The sequence below is a fragment of the Sarcophilus harrisii genome, chromosome 4, assembly GCF_902635505.1.
Source record: "Sarcophilus harrisii chromosome 4, mSarHar1.11, whole genome shotgun sequence".
NCBI classification, from domain to species: domain Eukaryota; kingdom Metazoa; phylum Chordata; class Mammalia; order Dasyuromorphia; family Dasyuridae; genus Sarcophilus; species Sarcophilus harrisii.
This window is the reverse complement of record NC_045429.1, coordinates 117,469,450-117,485,339: the sequence shown is the minus strand read 5'-3', so window position 1 is coordinate 117,485,339 and position 15,890 is coordinate 117,469,450. Positions and strand designations below refer to the sequence as shown.

Below are 15,890 nucleotides of genomic sequence, written 5' to 3'. Positions count from 1 at the left end.
AGTACTTTCTCAGATGAAAGTTCTGGATTGGAACTCAAACAATCAAAAGAGGGAACCAATAGAGGTAGAGGCACTTTCTAGAGTTAAGAAGGCTGCAGTGCATATCTATATGATTTCTGTGGTACTGTTACATTCTTGCTTATATCTTGGAACTGTACTTTACCATATAAATGTCTTTTCTCTCCTTCTAGAATTCTATAATAGAAATTCTTAAAGACTAGGGGGTAGAGGCCCGTGTTTCCTATGTCCAATATAGTATTAGGCATGCAAGCAATTAATTAGTACATTAATCCATATAATGAACAGATCTCAACTTAAACCTAGTGAAAAAAAGAAATTTGGAGCTATCAGGAATCATTAAGTTGGATCTGGTTCCTTATTTTTGAGACAAAAGTAAAAATATCTGGTAATGTGTGAATAGTAAGTCCAGCTGTTGTTACTTGCCTTTTTTAGGTCAGAGTCCTAGTATTGTCATAATGTAATAGGCAATATAAGGGAGTAGATAGGAAATAGAAGATATGAGTATGGAGACATTGGGAAGGTAGTGGTTAAATGTGAAGAGAACAAACAGAAAGGCAAGGGTAAAATTGGATTGTAGCCTGATGACTAAGTTCTGTAGCATCTGGAAGAGGGTATTTGGATTTGTTAGACTCGGCACCCCACATTTAACTGAGTTGGATTGGGAGATGTTAGGTGGGATCTCCCTGATGAAGAAATGTGTGATATGATTGTTTTAGAAAATTTTTTTTTCCATCTCTGAATATAGACTGTAAGTGGGTACTTGCCTCTGTGGACATCTGGAATAATTCATAACCAATTTCTAATTACTCTTGTTATTTTTAGAGAATATATTTTTTTTTTTCTTCCCTCCTCAGAAGTAGTGGTTTGGTCAATTCTCTGTAAAATGACAGGAGTCTTCACATTACCCCTTTTAGAACCTCCCTGAATAATGAGTTAGGAGATTATTCAAGGGCCCTCATCTTCAACTAATTTTTAGTTAATTATTATTTTTAATTCTAGTTAATAATTGTCCTTTAATAAAGTCTCATTTCTTCCATCTCTTTTTTGTATTTTGTGTTTGTCCACACACTATTGTATTTATTATCACATGTACACATACAGACTACATCTAAAGTGTTTTAGTTCTCCATCTGTCAGAAAATTGTAGGTTTTTTCTTAGCTGCTTCTTTTTCTGAGATATGGCAACCAGTTCCCTCATTGCTGTGATGAACAGTTTCTCACAGGATATCTTCTTATTGCATACATGGAGAAAATTATTGTTTAGACTAGCTTCATTAATAGCTTTCACTGCCATATTTCTCATTTGAGGCTTAACTTTTTACTTTAGGATTAGTGACAAGAGATTTTCACATTTTCTGCTCAAATGTCTTTAGGCTTACATAATGATTATATTTTTCATTGAGCAATGGCTCTTATTGCAGAATTATAGAATAAAAGGATTTCCTATTTGGAAGAGACTTTAGCAGCCAACCCATGGTCCAGCCCATGCCCTAAAAAGAAACCTCACACAAACATGTGACAAATAGTTATTTAACCTTTGCTTGAAGATCATCAGTGAAGAAGAATCCCTCTTTTTTCCTTTCTAATTTGGAATAGTTCCAATAGGAAATTTTTCTTTTAGGTCTAAATTTACTTTTTTGTAACTTTAAGTGCTTTTTCTGAATTGTGCCTTCCTGAGGCTTACATAGAACTAATCCTTCCATATAAAGGGTATTCCATAACCTTTGAGGTACTTGAATACAGCAGTTATACCTCCTGACTGTTCTTTTCTTCAGTTCTTTCAGATTATATTCATGTGGCAGTGATTTGAGATCTCTCATGATTCTTACTGTCCTCCTGTTTTCCTTAAAATGTGCCTAGAACTGAACATAATACTCCAATTGTAGTATGACCCAGGCAATCCAGCAAAACCATATCCCTCATAATAACCACACAATATTATACCTGCTGTTTTGTCTGCACCATTTGTAACACACCTTTGATGTTCTTTAAGCTTGTAGGTCATTAAAATAACTGCCTAACCATGCTTGATTCTTCTTAATGTAGGGTATTTAGGTTTTGCAGTGCAAAGAGCCCTGGACCTGGACTTGAGAAGATCTGAATTCAAATGTGTCCTGAGATACTTCCTAGCTGTGTGACTGAGCAAGTCATTTAATCTCTGTTTGCTTCAGTTTTCTCATGTGTAAAATGGGATAATAATAGCACCTATCTCCCAGGGTTATTTTGAAGATCAAATGAGATAATAATTGTAAAGTGCTTAGTAGGGTATCAGACACATAATGAGCTCTATATAAATAATAGCTATAATAATTATCATTACTTTTACTTCTCCTACTTGTGAAATTGGTCTCTCGAGTCCAAAGGCACAAAACTTCACATTAATCCTTGTTGAGTTTTAGATTTTCCTTGAGTTCTAATGAAGATCTTTTTTAGAGTCCATATCCCATTCTATATAGTTATCCCTTCTAAGTTTGTCTTATTTGTACATTTAACCAAGGTACTGATAAAAATGTTAATAAGCACAGATCTCTGAGACATATTACTGGATACTTCCTTCCAAGTGTTCAGCCATTTTTTAATCCAATCTCATCATCTCATCCAGGCCTCATCTTTTTGTCCCCAACAAAAAGTAGCATGAAATGCTTTATCTAAAATTTTGTTAACTAAAACTTAGTTAAACTGGGGCTGCTAGGTAGCACCGTGGATAGAGCATTAGCCCTGAAGTCCGGTGGACCTGAGTTCAAATCAGAACTCAGACACTTGACACTTAACTATCTGATCTTGAGCAACTCCAGTTCCCCCCCCCCCCCCCCCCCCCGCCAAAAGAACTTAAACTTCATCTCTTGGTCTTGCAGTTCTTTAACTCTATCAAAAAGGAAATACAATTTAGCATGACCTAATGTTTATATTATGCTGATTTTTTTTTTTTGTGATCACTTCTTTTTCTAAATATCCACTAACTTTGTATTTAATACTTTCTAGAATTTTTCCAGAGGTTGAGACCAAATATTGACTTGTAGTTTGCAGAATCTACTCATTCTTAGGGATTTCCTTTGGTTTATTAATACTTGTTTATCCATCTTTCAGGTTAAAAAAAAAATTAAAAGCTCCAGGATGTAATGAAATGAATAGAAAATGGCACTTGATGGCTTTTTTGCTTTCTTGAAGTATGTCAATGCCATGGACATTGTGAATTACGGAGGATTCTTGTAGTTGTGTTGACACACAGTAATGAAAAGATTAATTTTTCTGATATGTTTTTAAAAGAATATACCTACCCTAATATCCATCAGAAATGGGAGAAGGACATAGGGTGATTTGGGGTTGGTTGACTTATGTTCAAATAATGAGGAAGGAATTATATTCCTATCTTCTTTTTTTTTATATTTTTATATTTTAAAAAACTTTAAAGTGAAGGTCCTTGACCATATTGATGAACTTGGGTTTTTGTTTGTTAGTATTTTGAAAATTATTTTTCTTCTTAATCCTGTGTATTTTATTTTATCCATTTAAAAACATTTCACTACAAAGAGTTCTGTGAAACAAAGTTTAGACTCTTAAGATTAATTGATTCAAAGAATAATTGCAGGCATTGAATTATACAATAAAATTTTCAACTTTTTTTCATCCTATAAAAAACCTTTAATATGTCCTGCTACTACAGTCATCTATTTTACATAATTTGGCATTGAATTTTCAACATTTTGAAACTTTTAAACTCAAACTCTTAATCTCATCATGAAACCACATTTTTTGTCACATTAGCTATGACCTTTTCTAAGTCTAGCCTTGACTCCATCTTTTAAGTTTCTCCCATCTCTTGAATAATTTTATTAACCTTTCATGTTGCATGGTATAAACCCTTATTGTGATATTACATTTCTTTTGGGAATTTCTGTAGTTCTGGAACAATTTTGCTACTTTGTATATTTATTAGAGTTTATCATTCCTTTAGTTACACAAAAAAATCCCCTCCCTTCTCCCCCCTCACCCCCTGATTATTTGAATGACTTTTATTGTGTGATAAACTTATAAGATCTCACAGGATTTTTTGATTGTCGTCTTCTTTTTTTTTTTGCTAAGGCAATTGAGGTTAAATGACATGCCCAGAATTACAGTTAGGAAGTGTTAAATGCCTAAGACCAGATTGAACTCCTGACTTAAGGGCTGCTGCTCTATCCATTGCGCCAACTAGCTGCCCCACTTGGTCTTCTGATAACAGTTTTGGCATAGCCTTAAAAGAAAAACTGGTTTCAGTAGCAGAAATCATCTTTTTTCACGGGAAAATTATAAAAGACTCTCTCCTTGTCTCTCCCAAGTGATTTGTGAGCCCATGGCACTACTGATTACATAGGAACTTTTAACTAGTTCAGTTTCTGATTTGGGCTGGTTTGATCCTCCATTGGCCACCTGGTGGACAGTCTTCCTTTCTTTCCTCTTTTCCCTCTTCCTTCCTATTACCCACTTGAGTCCCTGTATCTCACTATATTGATGGTAGACTTAGTATGGACAGCTGATCAGCTTAGCCTACTGAAGCTCAGAGCTCCTGAGGTCAAGAGAGTCAATAGTCTCAGCCTTCATGGTGGCTGAACTCACAGGTGTGTACCACTGTTCTCTAGCTCATTCTCATTCTTCCCCCCCCCCCCCCCCCAATCTTTGGTATTATTTGGTATTATTAAGTTGTATATTATTACCTTGTTAGTGACAAAAATTTTTATTCATAGAAAAAATAAGAAACTGTTTTTAAAAGTCTTCTGTCTTCTTGTTCTTCTAGCTTAAGAAGCCTAGGTCATGATGTGGAGGAATCATTAGCAATTTTTCCAGTGGTCAGATCTCTTTAAAAGTCTTAGCTTGCTTGCCCTAGTTGGTAATTAGGTATTAGACAAATGAGATGATGTATATAATGATGCCTTTTGTACTGGAAAGCAATCTGCCAGAAATTATGCTTAGATCAATGTCTTACACCACTTTCTATAATAAATTTAATATAGATATATGACCTAATGTTAAATATTTTACCATTAAAAAATTAGAAAAGCAGACCATCTACTTTTTATAACAATGGGTAGAAGATATAGCATTGCTCAAACAAATTAAATCAAATAGAGATAATTTAAATTTTTTTTTTATTACCTGAAATTGAAAAGCTACTGCACAAATGAAATTAATGTATCTAGAATAAATAGGGAAGCATTGGAATCAGAGAAAAATCTTCATATTTCCCAGATAATGAAAACAATTAACATATTATGTAAAACAATATATATGTGTATATATATTATATGATATATGTGTGTATAGAATAGGAATTGGCAAGTTATAATTAAGGACCAAATTTGATCTGTTAACTGTTTTTCTATGCCCTATGAGCTAAAAATGTTTTCTTTTTTCTTTTTTTCTTTTTTTCTTTTTTTTTCATTTTAAAATACAAATCATTCTTAGCTTGCAAGCCATACAAAAACAGGTATGGATCCTATTTGGCCCCTTCAGCTGTTGTAGTTGGCCCACTCCCGGTATAGAAAACCATTTCCTTAGTGATTAACAGACCCCTACTTGGTCATATCCTCCCTGTGCCTGTGATTCTGAACTGCCTTCTATCATCATTCTAATTCTATTCCATCTCTCACTGCTCAGTCTTATTCCCAATCCCCCAGTAACTCTAAAACTATATTCCTTCCAAAGTTAGGATCCCGACTTCCAAATTGCAAACTTAGTCTCACTTACTGTAATCTAGCTCTTTCCTGAAAACAGAAGTTCCCTAGGTTCCCTTTCCAACATTGATTATACTTTTACTTATTCCTCTGACTCACTGGAGGTCCCTTGCTTCCCATTTCCTTGTCCTGTTTCTTTTTCTACCACTGTTACTGACTATTCTTTCTCTGAGATTTATTTAATCCTCATCATTGAATTGAATGAATCAATTCAATCCACATCCACTCAATCAAAAATCTGGTCATTACTGTCTGCCACCTGCCCTGCTAGGGCATTTCCCTTCCTACCTCAGTGACTTCTATGTCTGACTCAACTGTCTCTCCATCTCAGTTTCTTTACTCATACTTGGGGAACTTCAGTTTACATATTGATATTTCCTCAAATACCCCAACCTCTCAATTTCTTGACTTTGTTCTCATGACCTCCTCAGCCCCACTTCATTTACACAGAGATGATCATAACCTTGATTTTTCTATCAACCACAAAAGAACCACTTCCATGTACATAAACTTTCATTCTCTTACCTGATCACAATCTATTCATTCCACCTCTTCCTCTCCTTTGCAAGCCAGTGCCCTATTGTTTGACTACACCATGATCTTTAGTCTTTCAGACCCCTCTGTACTTTAATAACCCAGCTCTATTCTTCCCATCTTGATTTTTTTTCGATTTTTCATCCTTGCCCTCTGCAGTCTTTGACACTGTTAGTCATTTTCTCATTCTTACCTTGTACTTTCTGGGTTTCCATGACATTTTGTCTTGGTTCTCCCTTTATACTCATTCATTTAGTAATCTTATCAACTCCCATGGATTCAGTTGTCTTCTCTATGCTAATGATTCTCAGATGTATCTAGTCTTATCCTCTCTCCTAATCTCTATACTTAAATTTTTTAAGTGCCTCAAACTCAACATGTCTAAAACTGAACTCATCTTTTCCCCCTAAAGCCTCCTTTCTTTTTGATTTCTCTGTTACTGTAGGCCATTATTGTCCTCCCAGATACCCAGGCTATCAATCTAGGTGTCATTCTCTATTCCTCACTCTCTCCAACCTCCATATCTAATCTGTTGCCAAGGAGGGTAATGATTTTACCTTAGTTAATATCTCTAATGAATATTCTCTCTCTCTTTTTTTTTTTTTTTAAAGATAATCATTTTATTGATCATACTAGTAGTAATTCATTAAAAAGTCTCAGTATCATTCTCAATTGCCAAAGACCCCACATGGAATCCACTCAGTGCTTATAAACCCTTAGAAGAAGAGTATGTGTTCCTATCCCTTTCCTTTTCTGACATTGCCACATTAGGTCTTCAGACACTTCATGCCTTGGCTATTGCAGTAAACTGCTTGTTGGCTTGCTTGACAAAGCACTCTATTTTCTACTGGGCTGTCAAAGTAATTTTCCTAAAGTACAGATCTAGCCATATCTTTTCCCTATCCCAGCTCATTTAAACTCAAGTGGTTTTCTATCACCTTCAAGATTCTCTGTCATTCAAAGCTCTTTGTAAATTTGCCCCCTCAAGTTCATCTCTTCATCCCAGAAGTGAAGTTCTTCTCACATCCAGTGAATGGTTAATGGTGATAAAATATGGAAATCGTCAGTTTTAGAGAGGTTGTGGGAAAATAGATTGTTATTGTTGATGGAAATGTGAATTAGTATTTGTTACTTATTTTCCTCTCTGAAAACCAGCCCATAAAACAGAAGTGTTTTTTTAAGTTTAATAAAACTAATCAACACATTGAAAAGTCTGTCATCATCTGTATCCATATCCATAATCTGCGTGACCATTTTAGATAGCAATTTGGGATTATGCTAATAAAGTGACAGATATGTCCATACTCTTTGACCAGACATTCCCCTACTAGGCAATACCCCAAGGAAATTCCTGATAAGAAGTCCTCATATATCAAAATATTTATAACAGTATTTTTTGTAGTAGCAAAGAACTGGGAACTAAATAAAAGCCTAATCTGATGATTAGAGAAAGGCCAAACATTCTTTGGAACTGTGCTATAAGAAATGATGGATATAATGAATACAGAGGATAATGTAAGGCTTTTTATGGACTGATAAGCTTGGGGAAAGATAAATGGTGACTAAACTATGTAAAGTTAACAGCCAAAACAATAAAATAATTAAAAGTGAATGTCATCAAATTGCAAAAAAACAAGCTTGGCCCCAAGGAAGAAAGATGAGAAAATACCTCCTCCTACTCCTTTGTGGAGGTAGGAGGTCTCCTGGTGTGAAATATTGAATATATTTTCATATTGTTTTCAATGAATTGAATGGTTTTCCTGTTTTTTCTTTTTTTTCCCCTTTAAAAATTGTTATACGAGATGTTTCTTAATCATTTGGAATAGGAATACAGAGAATAGGAATAGGAATTTGGAATTTGGAATAGGAATACAGAGAAATTTTAGGCTACATAAAAACAATGCCACTAAAAATGTATTTTTTTGGAAAGTATAGCACTTTGTAAAACTTAAAATACTATATGTGTCAGCTGTTTTTATTATTATTTTGGTGCATTTGGTTGGGCTCTTGATTTATCTTAATACTTTTGTCCAGTTACCTGCTTCTATTTTTTTTCTAGTGCCATCCCTCTGGGAACAGCAGCTAAGGAAGAGATGGAACATTTCTGGAACAAGAACATAAATTCAAATCGTCCTTTGTCACCTCATATTACCATTTACAGGTAGGAGGGAATTCTAGAATAAATTCTTAAAGTATTGGATCAAAGGTCATGGAATTTATTGTTACTTCCTGCATCATAAACTATCTCAGAGCAAAACTATAGAAATTTCTTAAACCATAATTTTTTTTCTTGAACACAAATATGTGTTATATCCTCAGGCCTTTTCTAAAAGAAATGAAATTTACACTTTCCCCAGTTATAAAGATAACTCTATAACGACAATAATAATAATAACTTAATAATTATAATAAACTTCTTATAAGCTCTCAACTCTTGTTCTTCAACTGGACTTTCTTCCCTTGATTTTCAGGGTTTTGCTAAGTAAGCATGTTTTGACTGAGAACAGTTGTGATGATGGCCCTTGGGATAAGACTGAGGGTATGGTAAAAGAAGGAAGCATTTGAATTACTTGGTAATGAAATAGTTGTCCTCCCTTGGAAGTAGACAGCAACCTGGTATTTCTTTTTTTTTCTTTCCTTAGGATATTGACTCACTAGGCCCCCAAATCTCTCTTTAAAAAAAAAAAATCTGTTGACATATTTTGTTTTTGTCCTCTGTATTTCTCAGTATTTTTCACTTATTTTCCTCTTTGAAAACCAACCCATATAACAAAGAAAAATTTTTTTTAAGTTTAGCAAAACTAAACAACACATTGAAAAGTCTATCATCATCTGTATCCATATCCATAGTCTGCCAGCTCTGCAAATAAAGGACATGCCTTTTCACAAATGGTTCTTTTTGATCATTATAATTTCACAGCTTTCAGTTTTGATTGTTGTGTTGTCACAGAGAACCAGTCATATTCAAAACTTCATTTCTTCATTTTGAGGTCACCTCAATAAGTGGAATAAATTTATTCTTTTTCAATGAGGTGACAATCTCTGACAATGACTGATGTACTGTGGTTGGTTGAAGGCTGTGGAGGCAAAAAGAACTCAATCTTTAGGAGAGCTGCTTTTTTCTTTGCTGTTCCAGCAAGACTTCTAGGGCTGTTGCAGCCTCCTTATTAGCATTCTTGCCTGTGGAGCTGGCCATTCTTGAACCACCTCCACAAATACCTCAGCCCTTCAGATTTTCCTCAAGCCAGATTCCGGGAATAATTCTGGTTGGAGAAATAAGCCATTCTGCTCAAACAATATCAGGGTAATAGGTGACTGCAATTCCTATGTCTAAGATATCAGAAACTTTTTTCTACCTCAAAAATAATAGAAGTTGGCCTTGAGTAGAATGAGCTTTGAAAAATCACCCAGCGATCTTGAACCTACATGTGAAGTCCTTGAATTTCCCCACCCCAAACAGTTTGGTATATATAGAATGGCTTTAAGCTTGTGAGGTGCATCTGCTATTTACTGTTAGCTTCCATGGTTACAGGACCTTAGGCATCTCTATAAGTGAAGGAAATAACAGACTGTGGGGTGCTTCCATTTTCACCTGCCAGGCAAAGACTGCTGGTGTATTGAAAACCATATTTGTTAATTATTATAGTTTAGAAGAGGAACTTTGGGCAGTCAGTAATTTAAGACACTATTTGGGGTGCTTTAAGGGTTGGAGCTGGAAGTAACATCGTATATATTTTTCATTAGGATTAGGTGGCAAGTTGAGAAAAAGGACAATAATCTGTTCAAAATGAGCTAAGATGAAGACTTCGTTAAATTAATCCAGAACTGCCAAATACCAAAAACTATGGAGTTTTGAGGATGTTATCTATTGAATAGCAAGATTTAGATACCTTTCTAGAAAAGAAACATATTGATTAAATAACAATGAATTATTCATTATAGTGTAATGTTACATTTTGTAGGGGAATGACTTGGGATATCCATAAAAGATCAACTCACAAGCTAGGAAAGATTTCTTATATTCTCTATTACTTTAGTGCAAGAATTCAGAAAGTAGAAGGATACTAGGACACTAGAAACAAGTGAATTCATTTTTGATTAGTATTTAGAGAGAGAGCTATAAAAGATTTTATGCTTCCTTTTGCTAGGTGTTCTCAGTGTAATGGATTATCTTTTGAAGATTTTACTCATTGCCTTTTTTTTTTAAATTTGCAGTTGGTCTCTGCCTATGATGATGTCCATTACCCACCGAGGCACTGGTGTTGCCTTGAGTGCAGGTTTGTATTTGAATCCTGAAGATCCATGACTGTCCTCATAGCTTCTGCTTCTCTCCCTTTTGTGTGTCAGTATCCTTATTCAGAAAGAATGGTGAGCCTCTTTGACCCTGTTATTAAATGTACTTAGTTATTCTCTGGGCTTATTATATAGCATTTAACAAACTGCTTTGACACTTAAACATTAATGCTTTTGTATTATGGAATATTCTTAAGATCATAGAGTTTTGAATAATAAAAAACCTGAGGAAGTCGTCTAATCTAACCTACATTTTACAGGTGAAGAAATTGAGGCCAGAAAGGTAAAGGGACTTGCCCCCCAAACCACTCAGTCTCAGTGGCAGAGCTAGGGTTTGAACCTTAGCCTTGACTCCAAAGTCAGCACTTTCTCTTTGCATCATGTTTCCCTACTCAAGAAAAGTAGGGATAGAAGCAGATAGAAGAGATGTGGTATCAAGCGACAGGGTCTCCAATCATAGAGTGATTTGGGGAACTTAAATGTCCCTCTGAGGCACTCATTGATTTTATGCACTCAGCCAGGGCCATCTTAGAGCAAAGATGATATTTCTTATGTGTCTGGAAGAGGAATGGGCTTTGGCGACAGATGTAAACTGAGAAGTGGTGGGATGCCTTTGAGGAGGTATGGGTTGTCTACAGAAAGCTTTTTAGTCAGAAGACTGCTGCAGTGAGGTTCTGGCAGCTATTCAGGCTAATCTTCCAAGATCTTTACTGACAATATAAATGACTTTGTGACTTTGAACAGCATGCATATATCCTTCCTTTTCCTATTGCTATATCCTTGTTGTTACTTTAGCACTTTTGGCCATCACCTATATATTACAAAGAGGGTTGCTTTTCTGCCTCATCGGGAGGAAGAAAAAACAGGAGCATTGGTGCAGCTGTTGCCTCCCTTGAAATAATAATAGCTTCTTCTCTTAAGGATCTTTAGCCTGGCAGCAGGGCTCCATTCCTTACCTATCACATCAGGCATCATTATCAGCCTGAAAGGCTTCAGCCCAGTCTGCTTTGAGCAGAACAGATGGGCTCTCTAGGAGTCCTTGGGTTCAGCATGCAGCACTTTCTCGACTCTTCTCTTGATCTGGAAATCTTCTTTTTGGTGCCAGACAAAGCTATCAAGGGGCTGGACAGGACTGTTTCTCATGTTGGTTGTAGGTGAAACTGAAGGGGACTGTATAGCCACTCCTTCTGCTTTCCATTGCAGCCTTCAGGGTAATTTCAGGATTACTTCAGCCTCCCCGTTTAAAATTCTTCATTGAAGTGCTGGCTAACTTCTCTGGTGGCTACAGCCTGTGCCAAAGGAGTAGCTGCCAAACTATTCAAAGAAGTAAATATTAAAACTACCTGCTGAGACTGACATTCTCCCAGCTGCCACATGTATCAAGTGAGCACAGTATTTTATGTTAGTAAAGTTTGGGTCGAAGGCATATATTCCTCCCCTTCCCCCCTAATTAGTAGCTATAGCCTAAATAGAAATATTCACTCAGTTCTGATAAGATGTTTGATTTTCCAAGAAGCCCTGTAATTCTTTGTATTAAAGAGTATTTGGACTTTTGGTATAGTCAAAGACTTGATATTAACATCTCTTTTCTGTGGACTTGGATTCTCATCCTAGAACACTCATATTGAACCAACAGTCTAAGTTTGAAGATTCAAGTACCTTATCTTAATGCCTTATTCTGACTAAATTAGAATCACAGATTTTATAATTTGATGCTTCCAATTAGCATATGGGTACATTTCAGTAGAATAGTATCTCTTGCTTCTCTCCTCACTGTCTACTGTGCCAAATAGACTTTTGGCTAAACTTTGGCGGGATCTTTTTCTTGTTCTTATCACATTCTATTTTTGTATCTTCCTTGTTTATGTATATGTTGTAAGCTGAGAATAGAAGATAAGGGTATAGAACTTTTTTCTGGGTGTGACACTTCAGTTTACAGTTCTATGGTTTGTGAGATTATTTGGAAATCTTAGTTATTTTAGAAAGTATTCTACTTGTACCCTTCAAAAAAGTGATTGGAAATATCTGTAAAAATCTTTTCCCATTTCGTGACTGCCAAGTTTTCGTTTTCTTGTACCAGTAAAATGTGATAGGCTGGAAACTTAATTTGGCATAGAAAATATAGGTGACCTGTACTCTGAGAGTGATTGATTGGCACTAGAATGACTAGTGGGATTAATGAGATTGATGTTGACAATACTTTAGTGGAGTGAATAGATTATTCTTTGGAAAGCATTGCCTATTTTGGTGCATACCATTTCAATTGTCAGTAGTGTATGAAAAAGCTTGGAGGAGATGGTCTTGACAGAACTGAAAACTTTTGGAAATGGCTTGGGGACTTAATAACATTTGGGGGGGGGGTGCTTTGTAATTCTTGAAATGTCAGTAAACTGCATTGGAATCAGAGGTAGCTGATCCATCCTAGCAGTTCATTGATGCCCTGTTTCCTATAGTGATTACCTGGGACAGTTACAACAGCTTTAGTTTCCTAATTTTAATCATTTAAACACCAAACGAATCTCTTTTTAACATGGCAATTTAAGATTCAGTACTCAAATGGGATCTATCTGAGTGAGACTGGAAAGAGTGTTTTTATACATACTCTGTCCTTCTCAAGAAAAGGGAATTTTTATGTGTTATTTTCAGTCCTTGAAGTCAAGTTTGGACACTGAACTGATCAAAGTTCTATGTCTTTTGCTGTTATTTATCTTTATATTATTCTAGTTATTATGAAAACTGTTCTTTGAATTCTGTTCCTTTAATTCTTCATCAATTCACACAAACCTTCTTAATGTTATTGTAAATTTTTTTTTTTGGCTGAGACAATTGGGGTTAAGTGTCTGAGACCAGATTTGAATTCAGATCCTCCTAACTTCAGGGCTGGTGCTCTATCCACTGCACCACCTAACTGCCCCCTGTTATTAGAATTCTTAATTATGATGCAGTAATAATCAATTAGGTTCTTATACTGAATTTTGTTCATCCATTTCCCAGTTGATAAGCACCCACTTTTTTTTTTTTTTTTTTTTTTTTTTTTTTTTTTTTTTGCTACTACAAAGAGCTTTGCTACCATTATTTTGGATATATAGGCCATTCCGTTGTTGTTGTTACATGCCCATTTGTGGCATCTTTGGGTCAATGGGTCTGTACAGTTTAGCAAAGTTTCTAGTATAATTTTGAATAATTTTACAGGATTGTTGGATTAATTTAAAACTCCACCAAGAGTGTATTAGGTGTGTATCTCTCTCTCTCCTCTTAGCCCCTTCCCACATTTACTATTTTCTCTCTCATCATCTGTGCCAATCCAGATGTAAGATAATAGTTTAAGAATTGTTTTAATGTGTAATTTTCTTATTAGTGATTTGGCACATTTCTTCATTTTGATGACATATTTTTTCTTTTGAGAACTACATATTTGTATTCTTTTAGATATTTCTTAGGGTAATCAGAAAAGTAGTAAAGAGGACTTGACCCTCATTTTTTTATAAAATTTTTCTTTTTGAGGGATCAAGCTTTGCTTTATCACCTTTGTTTGAATTAAAGATTATGTTTCTTTTTCTCCTCTTGTCCTCTTTTAGAGAACATCATGGATAGGGTCAAATAAGAGATAGCCAGATATTATGATTTTGTTGTTGTTAAGCATATGTAAAGGGATGGGGATGGGGGGGTGGGGAAGACCTTGGGAACACATCTACCTAATAAGGGGCTTTTCGTTAAAAACTAAAGATTTCATTCTTGTAATATCTTGATTTTGACACTCCAGACTCTGGTCATCTTTTTAAAAATTTGATTAGAAAGATGCTGTGATAAAATGTTCTGAAAAATTTTGAGATGGAAACTTTCTTCTAAATTAAGTAGTTCATTGGCAAAATCCCCTAGAATCTGAGGAGGTAGAGTATGAAGAAGCAGTAGTCTAAGTTTTAGGTATCTTGACTTAGGTCACATGGACTAGTAGTGTTATGCTTGATGAAACTAAGGTAAACTTTTGGGGCTCTGAGCTCCTAACACCTAGAGCTACAGTCTATCTAGGAAATACTGTTCTGAGTAGGTGGGACTATTTAATCTCAGACTCTTTATCTTGGCAAAAGCACTGAAAAAGTCAGTAGAAAGACTTGTGGCTGAACAGATCCTATTTTTATCCTTATCTTTATTTATTATCTATTATGTCTCTTCCCCCATTGATAAGTTGGGAATGTTTATATCTATCCATTTCATTTCTTTGAGAACCTAGATCAAAATGGCTTTGTATCTGAGCACAAAATACCTGAATGGCTTTTTAAAAAATGATTGCTAAAGCACTCCTTTAAAATAATTATGGTTGGTTTTTAAATAGTTAGTTCCAAAAAGTGAAAGAACTCCTGGGAGCGACCATTCCTTCAGTCTCACAGATAAGGAAGCTAAGACGCAAAGAAGATGCTAGTAGAACTTAGTACCAAGACTAAGATGACCTTAGCTGTGTTAGGGATTTAATACTTGCCTTTTATCTGATTTCCTGAGTAAGAAATCTTATTGCTCAATACTCTGCTCCATCTTTGGCAGCCTCCATGAGAAAAAATATTGGCTTGTACACTGGAAAACTATATGGGGGTGAGGAGTGAAGAATGTGAGATAGATATAAGATGGGATATGGGATGAGAATTAGGGTTTGGAAGGTTTTCCATGGCTGGTTTTTTTTCCCTCTCATTCTTAGAACTTATATGTGTAGAATTGGCAGAATTGGTCTTTCTGCATCAGAGCCTAGGAAATTATCTGGTTTCCTTTACTCTTAAAGTTTCTTATGTCAGAAGCAGAGTTGAATTGACTTTAAATCTCAATCATGTAGAAGGAACTAAAAGCAATATAATTATACTTTTATGTATATGTTTTATATGCGTATGTATCTCAAATATTAATACTGTTTATATGACTTTAAAAAGCCAATAATATAACAAGGACAAGTTATAGGATATCTGTTGTTCGTTCTTTTTTTTTTTTTTTTTGCTAAGGCAATTGGGGTTAAGTAACTTGCCCAGGGTCACATAGCTGGAAAGTGTTACGTGGCTGAGGCCAAATTTGAACTTGGGTCCTCCTGTCTTCAAGACTGCTGCTCTATTCACTGCACCCTCTAGCTGCCCCTCTGATGTTCATTCTAATTGAAAATCCATAGACCTTTTTTGCGTCATTGAAAAGCTTATTTGATGTTGAAGTATTGCTTGTATGTAATTCTTATCAGAGAATTGCTCTTGTATCCAGATTGGTGTTCTCTGGCACAGATTTGTACAGCTAGTTACCTCAGACTCCAGAGCCTGTCGTGTGCCAAAGATGCAGTTTGATTGATTTAAGGCCAAGTAT

The 15,890-nt window shown here is 35.4% G+C and overlaps 1 protein-coding gene across 1 annotated transcript in view; it reads left to right on the top strand.

The window, feature by feature from the left end:
- SDHC (succinate dehydrogenase complex subunit C) overlaps nt 1-15,890 on the top strand; it is a 55,995-nt gene that overhangs the window by 33,413 nt on the left and 6,692 nt on the right. The window contains exons 3-4 of the mRNA XM_003769637.4: nt 8,326-8,427; nt 10,482-10,543. Coding sequence (XP_003769685.1) covers nt 8,326-8,427; nt 10,482-10,543 — 164 coding nt within the window. The remainder of the gene's footprint in view (nt 1-8,325; nt 8,428-10,481; nt 10,544-15,890) is intronic.